This window comes from Nanorana parkeri, unplaced genomic scaffold, assembly GCF_000935625.1.
Source record: "Nanorana parkeri isolate BGI_ZX_2015 unplaced genomic scaffold, ASM93562v1 scaffold2372, whole genome shotgun sequence".
Classification (NCBI taxonomy): Eukaryota; Metazoa; Chordata; class Amphibia; order Anura; family Dicroglossidae; genus Nanorana; species Nanorana parkeri.
This window is the reverse complement of record NW_017308640.1, coordinates 149,569-164,541: the sequence shown is the minus strand read 5'-3', so window position 1 is coordinate 164,541 and position 14,973 is coordinate 149,569. Positions and strand designations below refer to the sequence as shown.

General features: G+C 43.0%; 2 protein-coding genes across 5 annotated transcripts in view; one reads left to right on the top strand and one right to left on the bottom strand.

The window, feature by feature from the left end:
• The first annotated feature begins 326 nt into the window (after nt 1-326).
• Nucleotides 327-14,973, top strand: part of ASNSD1 (asparagine synthetase domain containing 1) — a 14,709-nt gene continuing 62 nt past the window's right edge. The window contains exons 1-6 of one of the 3 annotated variants that reach the window (XM_018573416.1): nt 327-454; nt 2,925-2,978; nt 6,321-6,396; nt 7,540-9,038; nt 11,076-11,257; nt 12,392-12,695. In XM_018573416.1, the coding sequence (XP_018428918.1) occupies nt 7,629-9,038; nt 11,076-11,257; nt 12,392-12,647 (1,848 nt within the window). In that variant the 5' untranslated portion in view covers nt 327-454; nt 2,925-2,978; nt 6,321-6,396; nt 7,540-7,628 and the 3' untranslated portion in view covers nt 12,648-12,695. Of the gene's footprint in view, nt 455-2,924; nt 2,979-6,320; nt 6,397-7,539; nt 9,039-11,075; nt 11,258-12,391; nt 12,696-14,973 lie in introns of those variants that run through there. The other 2 variants (XM_018573417.1, XM_018573418.1) reach the window with 2 other exon arrangements.
• Nucleotides 12,811-14,973, bottom strand: part of LOC108801531 (glucose-1-phosphate thymidylyltransferase-like) — a 23,505-nt gene continuing 21,342 nt past the window's right edge. For both annotated transcript variants that reach the window (XM_018573420.1, XM_018573421.1), the window contains 2 exons: nt 14,562-14,620; nt 12,811-12,959 (listed from right to left, as the gene is read on the bottom strand). In XM_018573420.1, the coding sequence (XP_018428922.1) occupies nt 12,842-12,959; nt 14,562-14,620 (177 nt within the window). In that variant the 3' untranslated portion in view covers nt 12,811-12,841. The remainder of the gene's footprint in view (nt 12,960-14,561; nt 14,621-14,973) is intronic.

Genomic DNA, 14,973 nt, shown 5'->3' with positions numbered 1-14,973 from the left:
CCCGGTACTGATGGAAGAGCTGACCCTCTATGGCGCTTTGTAAAATTTTAAGATTAATTTCGCGAAATCAGCCGCGCTAAATAGGTATACAGACAGATATACAGAGAAAGGCACAGAGAGGGTATAATGTAAAAGAAGATGGAGTGAGAGGTAAGAGAGGGAGACCTACAGGAAAAAACGTGTGATCTGAAGGCAGCCTCTCGATTACTGTGTAGCAGCTCCTATTCATTAGAGTTTGCCGCCCACTAATTCCTGCTTCCTGGTCACATGTTTCCTGTGACGGCACAGGGCAATCTGCCGGATGGGAATTAGCTGCTACCCAGTACTCATGTACAGGCACATGGTATTCTAGCGGTCATCGGCTCCTGTAGTCTGTGTGAACATGTCAGACATTGTTGCGGGGGAGGATTGCAGAGGCTGGACTGACAAGCAGAAGGAGGATTTCTATACCAAGGTGAGCTCTGTCAATGTGCTCTGTTGTCCTGGTAGCACTTGAACTACTCTTTTCTGTGGACAGAATCAGCTGACACATGAGCTCTTCTCGTTTTGCCTCACATAAGTAATTGATAAATTGTAGCATGACACGTATTTTACTGTATCCTCAATCAGATGCTGCAATGTGAGTGTAGTTTTATCACGATCTTATTGTTTTTCAAATTTTTCAAATTTATATTGCAATGGGGATGATTGTCCTCACTTCCTGTTGTGTCACTGGGACAGGATGTGGGAGGGAATCTCTCCAAGCAGAGCACACACTGCGATAAAAACCTGATGGAGTTTTTAAGTCTTTATCTCTCTGTCCAAGGCTCAAACTCACGTTTTGTCCAGGGTTCTCTTTTACATGACAGCTGCCCCTGATAGTCTGCCCCAAAGGGACTTTTACCATTCAACGTTCCTGAGCAAGGAAACAGAAGGAAGAGTCAGGGATTTGGGCAACTTATACATTTTCCTCGCATAAATCTGTGTGTGCGTTTGGTGAATTCTGTGTAAATAATGCCAAGCAAGTTAACATTTTAGCTTTCCTCTGTGAGGTCTTTCTTTATTTGTAAATGGAAACAGGTAGTTTTATTCTGAATAACAAATTGGGGGCCACAGCCCTGGGAAGGGGAGAAAAACAATGTCACAGCACTGGGAGGAAAGGAAATCAAAAAAGCTGCAGTATGGGGGGGGTCAGCAGATCAGGAGGTGGAATTTTAAAGAAAAACTCTGGTTTAAAAAAAATCTCAAGCACTGCAGGGGTTAAGTGCTTGTTTTTGCCTGAGGTCAAAAATAACAAAGTTATACCTACCTGATCCTCGGCGCTCCCTCCTACTTCTACCCCTCTGCTGCAGTAATGTTATGCCCCTTTGCGTCCTCACGTCCCATACACTGTGTATAGAATGTGATGACTCGGGGCCTTAGATCACTGCATCGGAGGGGGAGACGGGCTCCAGGGACCAGCCTAAGAGCAAGCCGGCTCATAGGATCAGGTGACAAACTGTTTTTTGTTTTTGACCCTAGGCAAAAATGAGTACTTGCTGTGCAGAGGTTACCCTACTGCAAGGGTTAATAACATGTTTAACTGACGTTCTGCTTTAACAGTTCTGTGCTGGGTCTTTAGTCGGGTATAAAAAGCCAGCAAATACAGCATACTTCCATTTACCTAGAGCTGGCCATACTCGCTCGGATTTCCTGCTGACTTGGCTGAAAATCAAGCAGTGTATGGGACCCCTCTGTTCTTTTTTTCAATTGAATTTTGTTGCAGAAGCCAGGCTGATAATTCTCGGTCAAACAGTGACTGCATTCCATTCGACCGGGTGTAAAGATTTGTCGTCTGGGCCTAGTGGACACCTTGACCCGCAATGTGGCATCTAGGACTCTTTAAAGGAGAACTATGAGGTGAGCGAAAATCACTCAGCCTCATAGTTCTAGCCGACCTGTGACAATGAAACTGTCACAGGTCGGCTCAATAGATCGGGAAGTGAGCGAACACATACAGGCGTTCGCTCACCTCTCGATCTATCCCTGCAGAGAGCCGCGACTGTCACTCATGGCTCCCTGCAGGCATTTCCCCCCCTCCCCTGTTCGATCCTCCAGCGCTGACTGGCGGAACGGACGGGGGAAGGGGTGGGCACAGCTGGCTCTGCCTCTAGATATGCAGAGCCAGCTGTCAATCACGCAGCTGGGTGGATCCAGACAGTAATGTCGGGATCCATCCCGGCTGTAGCTCGCGGTATACTGAGCGTTGGGTCACGGGGGGACGCTAGTTTGTGTCCTCCCGTGACCCTGGGGAGAACTATGGGGAAAAGCACTGACCCGATAGTTCTCCTTTAACCCTGCTGTTTTTTTATGCCAGAAAGCTTCTCATTCTGCAGTGAAAGAGACCTACGGCGCCAAATGTTGGAGCTTTGGAAGTCCTTGATAAATTCCTCTTTACAAGGCTACATATGCAAGCAGGGGCAAACCAACTAGGACTGACAAAGAATGGACTCCATGGATGGACTCGGACCTGGGCTTTTATCAGCGTATCCTCCTGCCTGGTTGCCATCTGGACGGAGTGGTATGGCTGAATTACAGATACTGGTCTACTGAAGTATCTTTTGTGATGCCGAGCTGTCATGTTTCTCTAATGCGCTTGTTTGGTCGTGGTTTTACTTGTGGTATTGTGCATGTCTTAATGTGAATTGTGTTGTCTCGGTTTTAATGGTTTGATTTTTTTTTTTTGTATATGGCAAAATCAATAAAAAGAATTAAAAAAACAAAACAGTGGCTGCAGTCTCTGTTCAGGTATTCTGACAGTTGCACACCCACCAGTGTCAGAATTCAATAGTAACGAGGGCTAGGGAGATTCCTCCATTCGCACTGTGACACTGGTTAGCTGGGTTTATTAACTGGGTTAATGGCAATACTTGCTACTAATACCGTTCCTGTTTTTTCTTGTTCAGTTTAGAGAGCAGAAGGTTGTAATTGATGAACTCACCAACCTGAAGAAAGATCGGGTAAGCTTGTGAAAATGTACACTTTTGTCTTCTTTAGTCCTTCTTCTTCAAACTGTCAGCTCCCATCACAGGTCAGTGCGCAGACATAATCGACTTTATGGATGAAAATGAACTTGGAGGTTGAATAGTCTATTAAATCAGCAACATGTTATTGTTTGTTGTTCCAAAATCACATAAAGTCAAGTTTACGTCTGGATGGCTGTTAAAGTAAATCCATCCTTCATTTTAAACTTTTACCTGACTGCGATCAGATAAAACAGAATGCTGTCACTGTTATTAACAGGAGTCGTCTCTACTCCTTTCTGGTTAAAGGAGAACTATGAGGTGAGTGCTTTTCACTCAGCCTCATAATCTGAGCCGACCTGTGACAATTAAACTGTCACAGGTCGGCTCAGTAGATCGGGAAGTGAGCGAACACATACCGGCCCTCGCTCACTTCTCGGTCCTTAGCCGGCAGAGACCCGTGACAGGGGAGGAACTGGATTCCCCCTCCCCTGTCCGATCCTCCAGCGCTGACTGGCAAAACGGACAGGGGAGGGGGCGGGTACAGCTGGCTCTGCCTCTAGATAGGCAGAGCCAGCTGTCACACAGCTGGACGGATCCAGACATAAATGTCGGGATCCGTACCGGCTGCGGCGTCTCAGTATACCGCAAGCTGTAGCTCGCGGTATACTGAGCTTTGGGTGACGGGAGGATGCTAGTTTGTGTCCTCCCGTTACCCTTAGGAGAAGTATGGGGAAAAGCCCTAACCCCATAGTTCTCCTTTTAAGGCTGAACTCCAGGGACAAATATCATCAATGTCCTCAATTGCCACAGGATATAAATTCACTTGTGTGTACCAAACGCCTTTACAAACCCCATTATCATCTTGTAAAAGCAGCTTTGACATCATCACTGTGCTGTACATAGCTTGTGCAAAAAACAGAGCTGTGGAGGGTGGCCTATCAGGTCCCCCCACTACAGGCTGCCTGCAGAAACGACAGAAGAGGGGCCGATACAAGACCAGACACCCTGCACATGGAGAGAGAGCAGTGGTGACTGGTGTTTGTTACAGGAAGCTCCTGTAAAGGAAAAGCTTCACACTGGATTACTGCACCGATCTAGAAGAAATACACAAAGCTCACCAAGATTCAAGTAACAATACACATTGTAGACAAAGACTATCTTAAACTGTACATTTACTGGGTGACACAAATTGTGGTGAGTTCACTGAGAAAAGAGGGAGCACAGTGGTGAAAAAACACACTTGCGAAAATGGATGGATTTCATTGTAGGGAAAAGTGGTGTTCATACCCGGAGGACGTTGTGTAGAGATGTATGATTCACTTACACTTTTATACTATACAGTTGTAACTGTTATGTCACAATACTGTTTATAAGATTTGTCAGTCACACATATTTAGAAGGGCTGTGCTTGTGCTTGTGTGATAGTACAGAGTTGCTATAAAGGAATATTTTAGATTAAATAGTATAATTTTTGGTACAGAAGGACTTCCCCAGTTTTGGCATTATTTTTGTTTCTACAGGGGAGATAATAAAGGTGATGTGTAATTTCACAGGTTGATGAAAGGGTTGGATGGTGTAGATATGATTTTCTAATAACTAATTAATGTTATGGCTTGACAAATCCCAGCCATCAGGTCACAAAAGATATTAGAAAAAGCCCCCCGTGATGAGAACTGATCTTGGGGGGGGGGGGGGGGGGGGGGTCCTACAGCTCAGCTATTTTGTCCCAGCATTGTGACATATGTAGACATTTGTCTGCAGCTGCCACATTGAACCCCCAAGTTTGGCATGGGTCAATCCATTGACACTTCTTCATGCACTCTGGTTGTGCACATCCAACCACATCCAAGCTTGGTTATAGCAGTCACACAGTGCTTTGTATGTAATAAATAATCCTGCTTCGAATTCCAATGGTTCCAGTAATTGATGCATTGGAAAACGGCTATAAAGGACACAATCTGCTAAGGAATCTCCGCCACAAAATGCCCATAATTATAGCTTGATTAAGGCTGCTTTGCAGCTCAAACACGTTAGATGACTGTACTTTTTAGCTGTTTTTTCAATACATCAATAAATGACTGCCATTGAAACTAAAAACGGTTTGCAGGATTATTTGCTACATTTTGGATTTTGTACACTAATGCCTGGATGTGGGGGTGGACGGGGGACCTTTTGTGTACCAGTGTTTCATTTTTGGAATGAAATGACAGCCAAGGTTCAGCAGGTATACATTTATATATATTCATCCACACCATGCTTTTCCAACTAAGTAGATGCAGATAGTGTTGGCAAGCAGTGTGGAAGGGGACTCAAGGTTGTGAGATGCTGTTATATGTAGTGTGGGGGAGAAAGTGCCAAACCAGGAGCGAGGGGGGAAGAAAAGGGGCAAAAATATGGCCTGAGAATGAGTTAAAATAAAGCAGAGGTTACAGGATTGTGGATGGATCTGTAGATAGCAGTGGGAGCATACATTTTGATTCATCTGTAAACAAGGAACATACATTTTGTTGCATATGTAGATGGGAAGCATAAATGTAGCTGGATATGTAGATAGTGGGGGCAGAAACGTGTCTGGAGATGGAGGAAAGCATTGGGTGTGGAATTGTGGCTAGGTATAAAGACTGAGAGCAGTGGGGGCAGAAATGTGGCTAGATATGAAGACTGAGGAGAGCAGTGGGGGCAGAAATGTGGCTAGATATGAAGACTGAGGAGAGCGGTGGGGGCAGAAATGTGGCTAGATATGAAGATGGAGGAGATCAGTGGGGGCAGAAATGTGGCTAGATATAAAGACTGTGGAGAGCAGTGGGGGCAGAAATGTGGCTAGATATGAAGACTGAGGAGAGCGGTGGGGGCTTAAAGGTGGCTAGATATGAAGACCGAGGAGAGCGGTGGGGGCAGAAATGTGGCTAGATATGAAGACTGAGGAGAGCGGTGGGGGCAGAAAGGTGGCTAGATATGAAGATGGAGGAGAGAACTGGGGCCAGATATGTGGCTAGACCAGGAAAGAATTGATGGTAATGGCGATGTAATGTGTGCCCCATCCTCCTTTTAGGAGAGGGTAATATGAGCCCAGAGAGGCTGCTGTGCTTTACCATCCTGTGACATTCAGAGCCCTTTCACAATGCTACTGTTGCATTGTTAGGAAGTGGGTGAGCATTGTCACCCTACAGAAGCAGGCCCGATATCCAATACTGTGACTGGCAGAATCACCAGTTAAAACTTAGTAGATTGGTTGTTCAAGTATGGCATCTCAATGTATAGGTGCACGTGTAAACTTTTTGTATTTAATTCACATATACTTTAAACTTGCATGATGTGTTTTTGTTTGTATTTCAGAAGGTGTACAGACAGCAGCCCAATAGCAACATTTTCTTTGTTGCAGACAAGGTGAAAACACTCAGTGAATGCAAAAGTGAGTTCAGATGTGTTTCATGTTTAGTGCTTGTTCACATGGGCATTCTTTTTTTCTTTTTCTGTTGTGTTTGTATTTAAAGATGGATAGAAAGGCAGCAGAGCGTCGATGAGGAGATTGGTACATGCATAGAGACCATTTAATCTATAATGGTTAAATCCTTGTCCACAGGGCCACCGGTGAAAATATAAGGCTCATCTCCTATAGAACTGAGAATCGTAGCCACTAGTAACCACATAACAACTTCCCAATTATTTTATTGGTTCTCATCATTCTCATATTTCCAAGCAATCCATCAGATTGAGGCTCTTTTTACCTTCGTTCTAAGGATTCTGAACAAAGGTAAATGCCCCCAAGCTAACCTCAGCCATATGCATTTCAACCCTGCACTGCCAACCAGCACAATCTGGTTCCTACTTGCAGTTCTTTGGAATGACATCTTTGCTTAGACCTTCTGAGCCTACTTCTTTTGGGGGAAAAGCAGCAGAACTATTACTGGTTTGTGGAAATTATCAGTCCCCGCTGTAAGGACTTTCAGGTAGCTGTCTTGTCATAATGAGACACTGTTTGTTTATATATGTGATCTATACATTTGCTGCTGTCATCATCCATGTTTGTATGAGCACTTTTATTGTCGTAACAGTGGCGTAGTGGTTAGTGCTTCTTCCTTGCAGCACTGGGGTCCCAGGTTCGAATCCCGGCCAGGGTCATGCAAGGAGTTTGCATGTTCTCCCTGTGCTTGCGTGGGATTCCACCAGGTACTCCGGTTTCCTCCCACACTCCAAAGACATGCTGGTAGGTTAATTGGCTCCTCTCTAAGTTGGCCCTCAATGTATGCATGTGAGATAGGGACCATAGATTGTAAGCTCCTTGAGGGTAGGGACTGATGTGAATGAACAACTATGTAAAGCGCTGCGTAAAAATTGTCGGCACTATATAAATACCTGTAATAAATAAGATCACGATCAACTCATAAGCATGAGATGCAGGTGTACTTTACTTTAAGTTACATTCACATTTTGTCCAATGGTTTTTGTAGAATAATCCGGTCCTGGAGCCCAAACCTTTAAAAACTATTTAGCAACGATGGTTCAGAAGTAGAAAATCAATAACCTAGAAATGTTTGCCGTTTTATTCTTACAGAAACACTGGCTGACCTGGAACATACATATCAGATTCTTGAGAACTCTGAAAAGTTACAAGACAAGAAGTAAAACCTTGTGCCTGCCAAGATGTGTGGGATATGTTGTACTGTCAGTTTATGTGCGTCTGTGGACACAAACCTTCATCAAGACAACAAGAATCTAAGACGAAGAGGTCCTGACAGGAGCCAGCAGCTGATTAGAAGTGATCCTGCCCTCAATTACAGTTGTATCTTCTCTGGGCATGTACTTCATTTAAGAGGAGAGCTGACTCCGCAGCCTATACATGATGACAATGGCAATGTTTTTCTTTGGAACGGGGAAGTATTCGGAGGAATTGAAGTTTTGTCTGCAGCTAATGATACCTCTGTAATGTTCCAGCATTTAACCTCTTGTGATAATGAACATGACCTATTGTCAGTTTTTTCCAAGGTGCAAGGACCTTGGGCTTTTATTTACTATCAAAGCAAAAATCACAGCCTCTGGTTTGGAAGAGACTTTTTTGGTCGGCGAAGTCTTTTGTGGAAATGTAGTGACAATCTAAAAGAAGTCTTGAGTCTGACGTCTGTGGCAGAATCCCCGGCTGATACAGATGATTGGCAGGAAGTGCCAGCATCTGGGATTTTCAGGTGTGACCTGAGTACCTGTGCGCTGTTAAAGTCTATATCACTGACATGGTTTCCATGGGTTTCAGAATTGGAGCTTTCAGGGGAAACAGTACACCATGAAGAACACAAATGGATTTTAAACACCCTCCCAAAATGTGTAACTCAACTAAATGTTGGAAGTGATAGACTCCTCGTGCCCGTTTCTCCACTGAACACAAACGTTCCAGAATCATTACCAGAACAGAAGAAAGTAAGTTTGGAAGAACTCAAATTGCTGATTTCTGAAGAGTACAAGAAAAATATTCAGTCATTTGTAAATGTTTTAAGTGAAGCGGTTCTGAAACGGGTTCTGAATCTCCCACGCTTGCACGAGTCATCGTCTCCAGCACATGAAAGGAAAGCAAATGTTGCAATACTGTTTTCTGGTGGCATTGACTCTATGATTTTGGCTGCACTTGCAGATCGTCATGTTCCACCTGAGGAACCCATTGACCTTTTGAATGTAGCTTTCATGATGAGGGCCACAAATCAGCAGAAGGCACCCTTGAAAAAATGCAGCCACAGGAAGATTCCAGGTTCTCCATTAACAGGGAATAATTCTAATCCTGATGCCTTGCCGGCAGATCCCTTTAATGTTCCTGATCGAATGACGGGCAGATCTGGTTTGGAGGAACTTAAAGCATTGAGTCTAACAAGAATATGGAATTTTGTAGAAATTAATGTCACTCTGGGGGAACTTAAGCAAATGAGGCAACAGTACATATCGCAGTTGGTCTATCCTCTAAACACGGTACTTGATGATAGCATTGGCTGTGCTGTTTGGTTCGCTTCTAGAGGAATAGGTACACTGCGTACTGATGAAGAATTAAAACCCTACACCAGCACTTCTAAGGTAATTAACGCCTGCATCAGACATCTCCTGCAGTGTTTGATGGACCCTTGGAATATGGACTTAAAGTGGAACTGAAGCCAAAGCTTTTTTTTGTTCGCTTTGGATAGAGTACATTTTATAACCCCTGTCTGCTTTTTTTTTTTTGTCCTCCTGTGTCCCATTGTGGAGATTTCTCTTCCTGTCTAATATCCACAACAGGAATGGAAAGTTTATCCCTCCAAAGTGCGGGGAAATCCCTGGTGGTCAGCAAGGTCACCAGAACTAGTGTCCACATTGGAAGGTCTCCTATCTGTTCCTGTTTGAGTGTCCACCCAAAATATGGGATTCTCTTTCACTTTCAATGAAAAAGGTCACCAGGTCAAATAAAGAGAGTGAATCTCCCTAACAAGGTACACAGACAATAGTACAAACTTGACAGGGGTCTAATCACTCTCCACGCAAACAGAAAAAAAAGGCTTCAATTGGACTTTAACTGCCTTCAGCAATTGACCTAAATCTGAATATGGCTAAAACCTTTAAAAGCCTGAAAATAATAATGTGTTAATGCAGAACTAAAATGCAATGTAGACCTGTTTTATTTTTATTCTAGACATTTTGCAGATCTAGGCAATGGCCTAAAGAGGACCTCTGGTGTACTTGCTTTAAAATCCTATTCTTGCAGTCCATTGAGAGACACAGGGGGGTTGATTTACTAACCTTATAAACACGCCACGAACAAGTATACACCTCTGTAGTGTGTTCCCTCCCAGCATGATCTATTGGTGGAATCTAGACACCTTTGTAGTGTGTACACACCCAGCAGATGTGTTGTGCAAAGCCCTGCATGAATTGCAAGGTGATGTATAAATTAGCTCTACGTTGTGTTGCTTGCGTTGATGAATGTAAATGCATGAGCTAACCATTTTTGTCTTAACTGTGAAGCAGCATTATATATGCATCATGTGCACGTATTTACGCACGTACGTAAATACATAAAAACGGCCCATAACGGCGTGAAAATGTGACACGTTGCTCGTGTTTGGTTGATAAATACGTTTTGCTGTGTAAAAATGCACACGCACCTGGTGCGTGTGTGTGTTTAGGTTAGTAAATCACCCCCAAGGAGTCTTAAACCTTAGGTTATACTGCCACCTACAGGAGATTAAACACTGGCAAATTTAAAAAAAACTGTAGGCCAGCCCAGGATAATCCTCCTGCTACAAGCATGCCTCAGTTTTGTAGCGAGCAGTATGATCATAAACACAGAGGGAGGGGCCTGTGTCCCTTAATGGACTCCTAGAAAAGGATTTTATGGCAAAAATGCTATTTTCTTTCTCATCCATTGGTGGACAGAGGAAGTTTTAATCTGAACTTCTGCCAAAAATAATATTTGGACATGTACAAATAAATTATGTGCTGTGTGGTGGCTGCAGATTTCTGTTGAACTATCAATCTTATTCACCCTGTACAGTATAGTAAGAGCCGAATGTGTGGTGCTGAGACTTCTTTTAACTAAATACAAGGTGCTCTGTGATTGGAGAAGGGGAGATTGTGACTATCGGCACATGAAGGGTCAGGGACCAGAAAGTCTGATGGCCAGAGGTGTCACTGTAGGCAGACGGAGACTCTCATAGTTTAGAGTTAGGACTGCACTATATGGAGGTGCCTTGGCGCAGCGGTGCGGCTTTCACATTTTCTGCAGAAGACGTGCATCTAAACCTCTGTTTTTAACCTTAGCAGTGAGACTTTTTTTGCATGCTGGCTGGTGAGTGTGCTGGGAAACGTTTTTGCTGTTGTACTGTATAAAGTCCTTCCATGTGCACCTTGCTGTAAAGCTGGTAACAAATTGATGAGTGTGTTTGCCATTTGTTTTGCTCGTACAGTAAATGTGGTCGCACGCTGCCCATCAACCTTACGATTAGCGTAAGAGCGCGGGATCCCCCGCGATTATCGTACGATAATCGTCAGGTGTATGGGCACCTTTTAGAGACATATTGGCAACCCAGTGTATGTTAAAACAATACAGCGCTGCTTAATCTGCTTTCATCCACACTATAGGTTGTGCTGACTGGTATTGGTGCAGATGAACAGCTTGGTGGTTACTCTCGTCATAGAGTTAGATTCAATACGCTGGGGTACAAGGGTCTTCTTGAAGAGCTGAGTATGGAATTGGGACGCATTTCCTCTAGAAATCTTGGACGAGATGACAGAGTTATTGGTGACCATGGCAAAGAAGCAAGGTAAGCCATAGTAACCCATTACTTTTAGTCCAGAAGAAGGGCAGAGGTCTTGGAGTCCCTTGAAACGTGCTCATTGTTCTGTATTGACGTTTGTGAACCTATTCCATTTTTAAGTTTTTAGACTTTCGGACTGTCATGTTTGGTGCTCTCATTGGACTTGATATAAATGAACTTTTTATTCCAGTCTATATGACATATGTAAAACAGACATTATGGACTAATCCCCCAATGGGGAAATAAATATCAATAAACACATTTTGTAGCAGTCAGGAAGGTTTTAAACCTCTAATGGCTGTTGGCGTCCACATGAGGAAGAGAACCCTCCTAAACACAGATGACGTTTAAAATCTTGCAAGTGGATTCACAATTTGGAGTATTTATTAATTAAATCCAACCAGAGACCGCAATAGAAAGCCTGACCTCAGTCTATCCATAGCCTGAAAATCGCTGCAGTTGTGGTCTAATCTGGATGGCTTGATATGCACGTTTAGCAATGCATCTATTCAATTCATGCTATTACTATATCATTATAAAATTAAATTGTCATTATAAAGTGGGGTGCATTGCAGACCTCAAGAACTTGTATTGCTGCTCCAACCAGCAGATAAAAATGGAATCGAACCTTCAACATATAAATGAGCTGAGTGCATGTTTACATCCAGTACTCCTATATGAGCTGAGCCTTCGCTAATATTGCATTAAAATCCATTTTCAGCATGAAAGCGCTGTGCAAACTATTGGCGCTATATAAATCCTGTATAATAATAATAATGAAACAATTGAGATTCTTTTATTCGCCTTCGAGGGGGGGGGAAAAATCTTTACCCAATTTTAATTACCGATACTTTAAAGATTTTTGTCTTGATTCTTAGCACAGAGCTTTTTATGCAGGATTCAGTTTCTTTCCAGTTTGGTTGATCTTGGTCAACTCAACATATAAGTCAATAGTATAGCTTATTAATTGTAGCTGAATGTCAGTCATTAGAAAACCATTTGTCTGTTCCATTTTATATACAGGATTTTGCTGCCTTTCGGTTCTATATTGCCTTTCACATCTAGTATTATACAGTTGTTGTTATTTTAACCAGTATTTCTAGTTCACAATAACATTTTGTGGTTCTGTATTATTTTTAGGTTTCCATTTCTTGATGAAAATGTGGTCTCATTCTTGAACTCTCTGCCAATCTCCGAGAAAGTAGATTTAACTTTGCCCAGAGGACTTGGTGAAAAATTAATTTTGCGGATGACAGCTGTGAGTTTAGGGCTCAGTAGCTCCTCAGTCCTGCCAAAAAGAGCAATGCAGTTTGGATCCAGGATTGCAAAAATGGAAAACAGTAATGAAAAAGCTTCAGACAAATGCAACAGACTACAAACAGATCTCATCGACTGAGAAGTCTTTTTTATGGAATGTTGCCGTCAAACTATAATATATTTTACATTTATAAACCATTTAAAATACTGATAATAAAATTTCACTTAATTATAAAAAAAATGTGAAATGTTCATTTATAATTGTTTCAGCAATGCAGGAAAGAACGGAATCTTCTAGCTTGTGTTCTTCTTCCCTTCGCATTGCACAGACAGTTACTGGAGATAGTTGGGTATATGTATCTTTTCCTTAAAGTAATCATTACACTTTATATAGGATTCCAAATTTCCAACATCAAACCGACCAAATAATGGGTGGCAGTATACCGGTTTTCTAAAAAGAGAAATATAAAAATGGGCTTTTAGTCTACATTCTACTAACCCGATCGTCTTAAACAAGATATTAGTTTTGAGCCCTGTAATCTTTAGGGATAGTGGTGTTTCACCATGCCTGTTTTAGGTCAGACTTACTATTCATGTCCTATGTAAAGCATTAAAGAAAACATGTACTGAAAGAAATATAATTTGTTTTTAATTTATAATTCAGTCTCTTAGCAGAGTTCATGAGCATTGCCATTTTGACAAGGCAGCAGAGAGGACCACTGATTTCACGCAAAGCATTGTGGTCTTTACCTTCACCCTGCTGGTACAGACTTTTCTACTGGTGTCAGTGCTGAATTACAAAGTGGGAAAAAAAAAGAAACGGGGGTTATTCACGTAGGAGCCGAAGGATCCAGCCGTAGCTTTGGCCGAAACCAAAGCTACCAGCCGTAGCTTCGGATCTACCGAAGGGCTGCTGTACGGGCTATTTGCTATAGCCCGTACATAGGCCGAGAGGCTCAGCCGAGTGAAAGGCATATGCTTCGGCTTCACTGAGCCGAAGCGGGGCGAGCGACCAGCTGAAGGCCGGCCGTAAGCCCCGAAAATGACAGCTTGGCAGAGCCAGCCATGATCTCACGGCTGGCTCCTCCCAGTTGTAATGACAGGTCAACGTCCCCAAATGACCCGGAGACACTGAACTGTCATCAAACAATAACGGGGAAGCCGGCCATTACATCACGGCCAGCTCGGCCCAGTTGTTCATTGGCTGGGACCTGCTAGAAGACTCTAGCACGCGCCAGACAATAGGAAACAGTTGGGAGGAGCTAGCTGTCAATGTACCACCGTGATACCGAGCAGAATAGCATTCGGCTCAACGGCATTCAGCTATTCACTCACTGCCGTTCGGCCCCTATGTGAATAAAAAGGGCAACAGCAGCCCTTCTGCACTTCGGCTCAGCCGAACATGCAGAGCATGTTCGGCTGACCAAAGTGCAGCCGATGTACGGCTGAAATCAGCTGTACTGAGCCGTAGTGAATACTCATCTGGATCGGCTGAGCCGAAGCTCCAGCAACTCACTCTCTGCCTATTCACATAGGGGCCGAACGGCAGTGAGTAAATAGCTCACTTCACTTCGGCTGGGTTATTCACTCGGCTGCCATTGGCAGCTTTGTGCATAACCCCCTTTTAGAATTTAGTATTTATACGTATATGTAGTATTTATACGAATTATATGTATTTATACATTGTATATGCCTTGGCTGTCAAATTTGTCTGTTCTCGTGCATTGAGCATGTTCTGTAGTACATTAATGTGCATTGCAGTAAGGCATCCAATTCATTCTGATGGACTGTTCAGCAGACCAAAAACTGGGCATGCAGCATTTTTCCTGATGCAGTGCACACCTGCACACACAGTATGGTGTTACCTGCCCTACACTGCACATTGTCCCATCCAGAATGAATTCCTATATTAGATTTTTATATTCAGAATGAATGGCACTGTAATGCACTAATATACACATTACCACAACACACAGCAAATGTGTTTTGGCTCTTGGTGTTCTGTAAAGAAAAAAGCTTAACAACAAATTTCCGCAAACATAGATTTAATTACCTTTTTACAAGCCAGGAAAGAAAAAGGCCCGGTGCATCTTTTTCAGAGATTGGTGCATCCTGAAAGACATAATTATAAGTTATGTGGTTTCTGTATTAAGATCTAGACAGAAATCTATACAATACTTACAGTTGTAGGGTAAATATTGAATACACTGAATATTTTAACAGATGACTATAACACATCGTGGTACCTTATCCCATCAGTGAGACCATTTATGTACACTGACATGGTAGTACTTTAGAGAAAACATGTCGCACTTACAGCATGAATGTCACCTGTAGACCAAGGAAAATGTAAACCTCTCCTGAGAGATAAATGTGGGATGTCCTAGCTGAAAATGCTTGTTGCCTGCCCATTATCCTGACCCACTGGTTTCAATGCTTTCTGAATCATTGACCCCCCCCCCCCC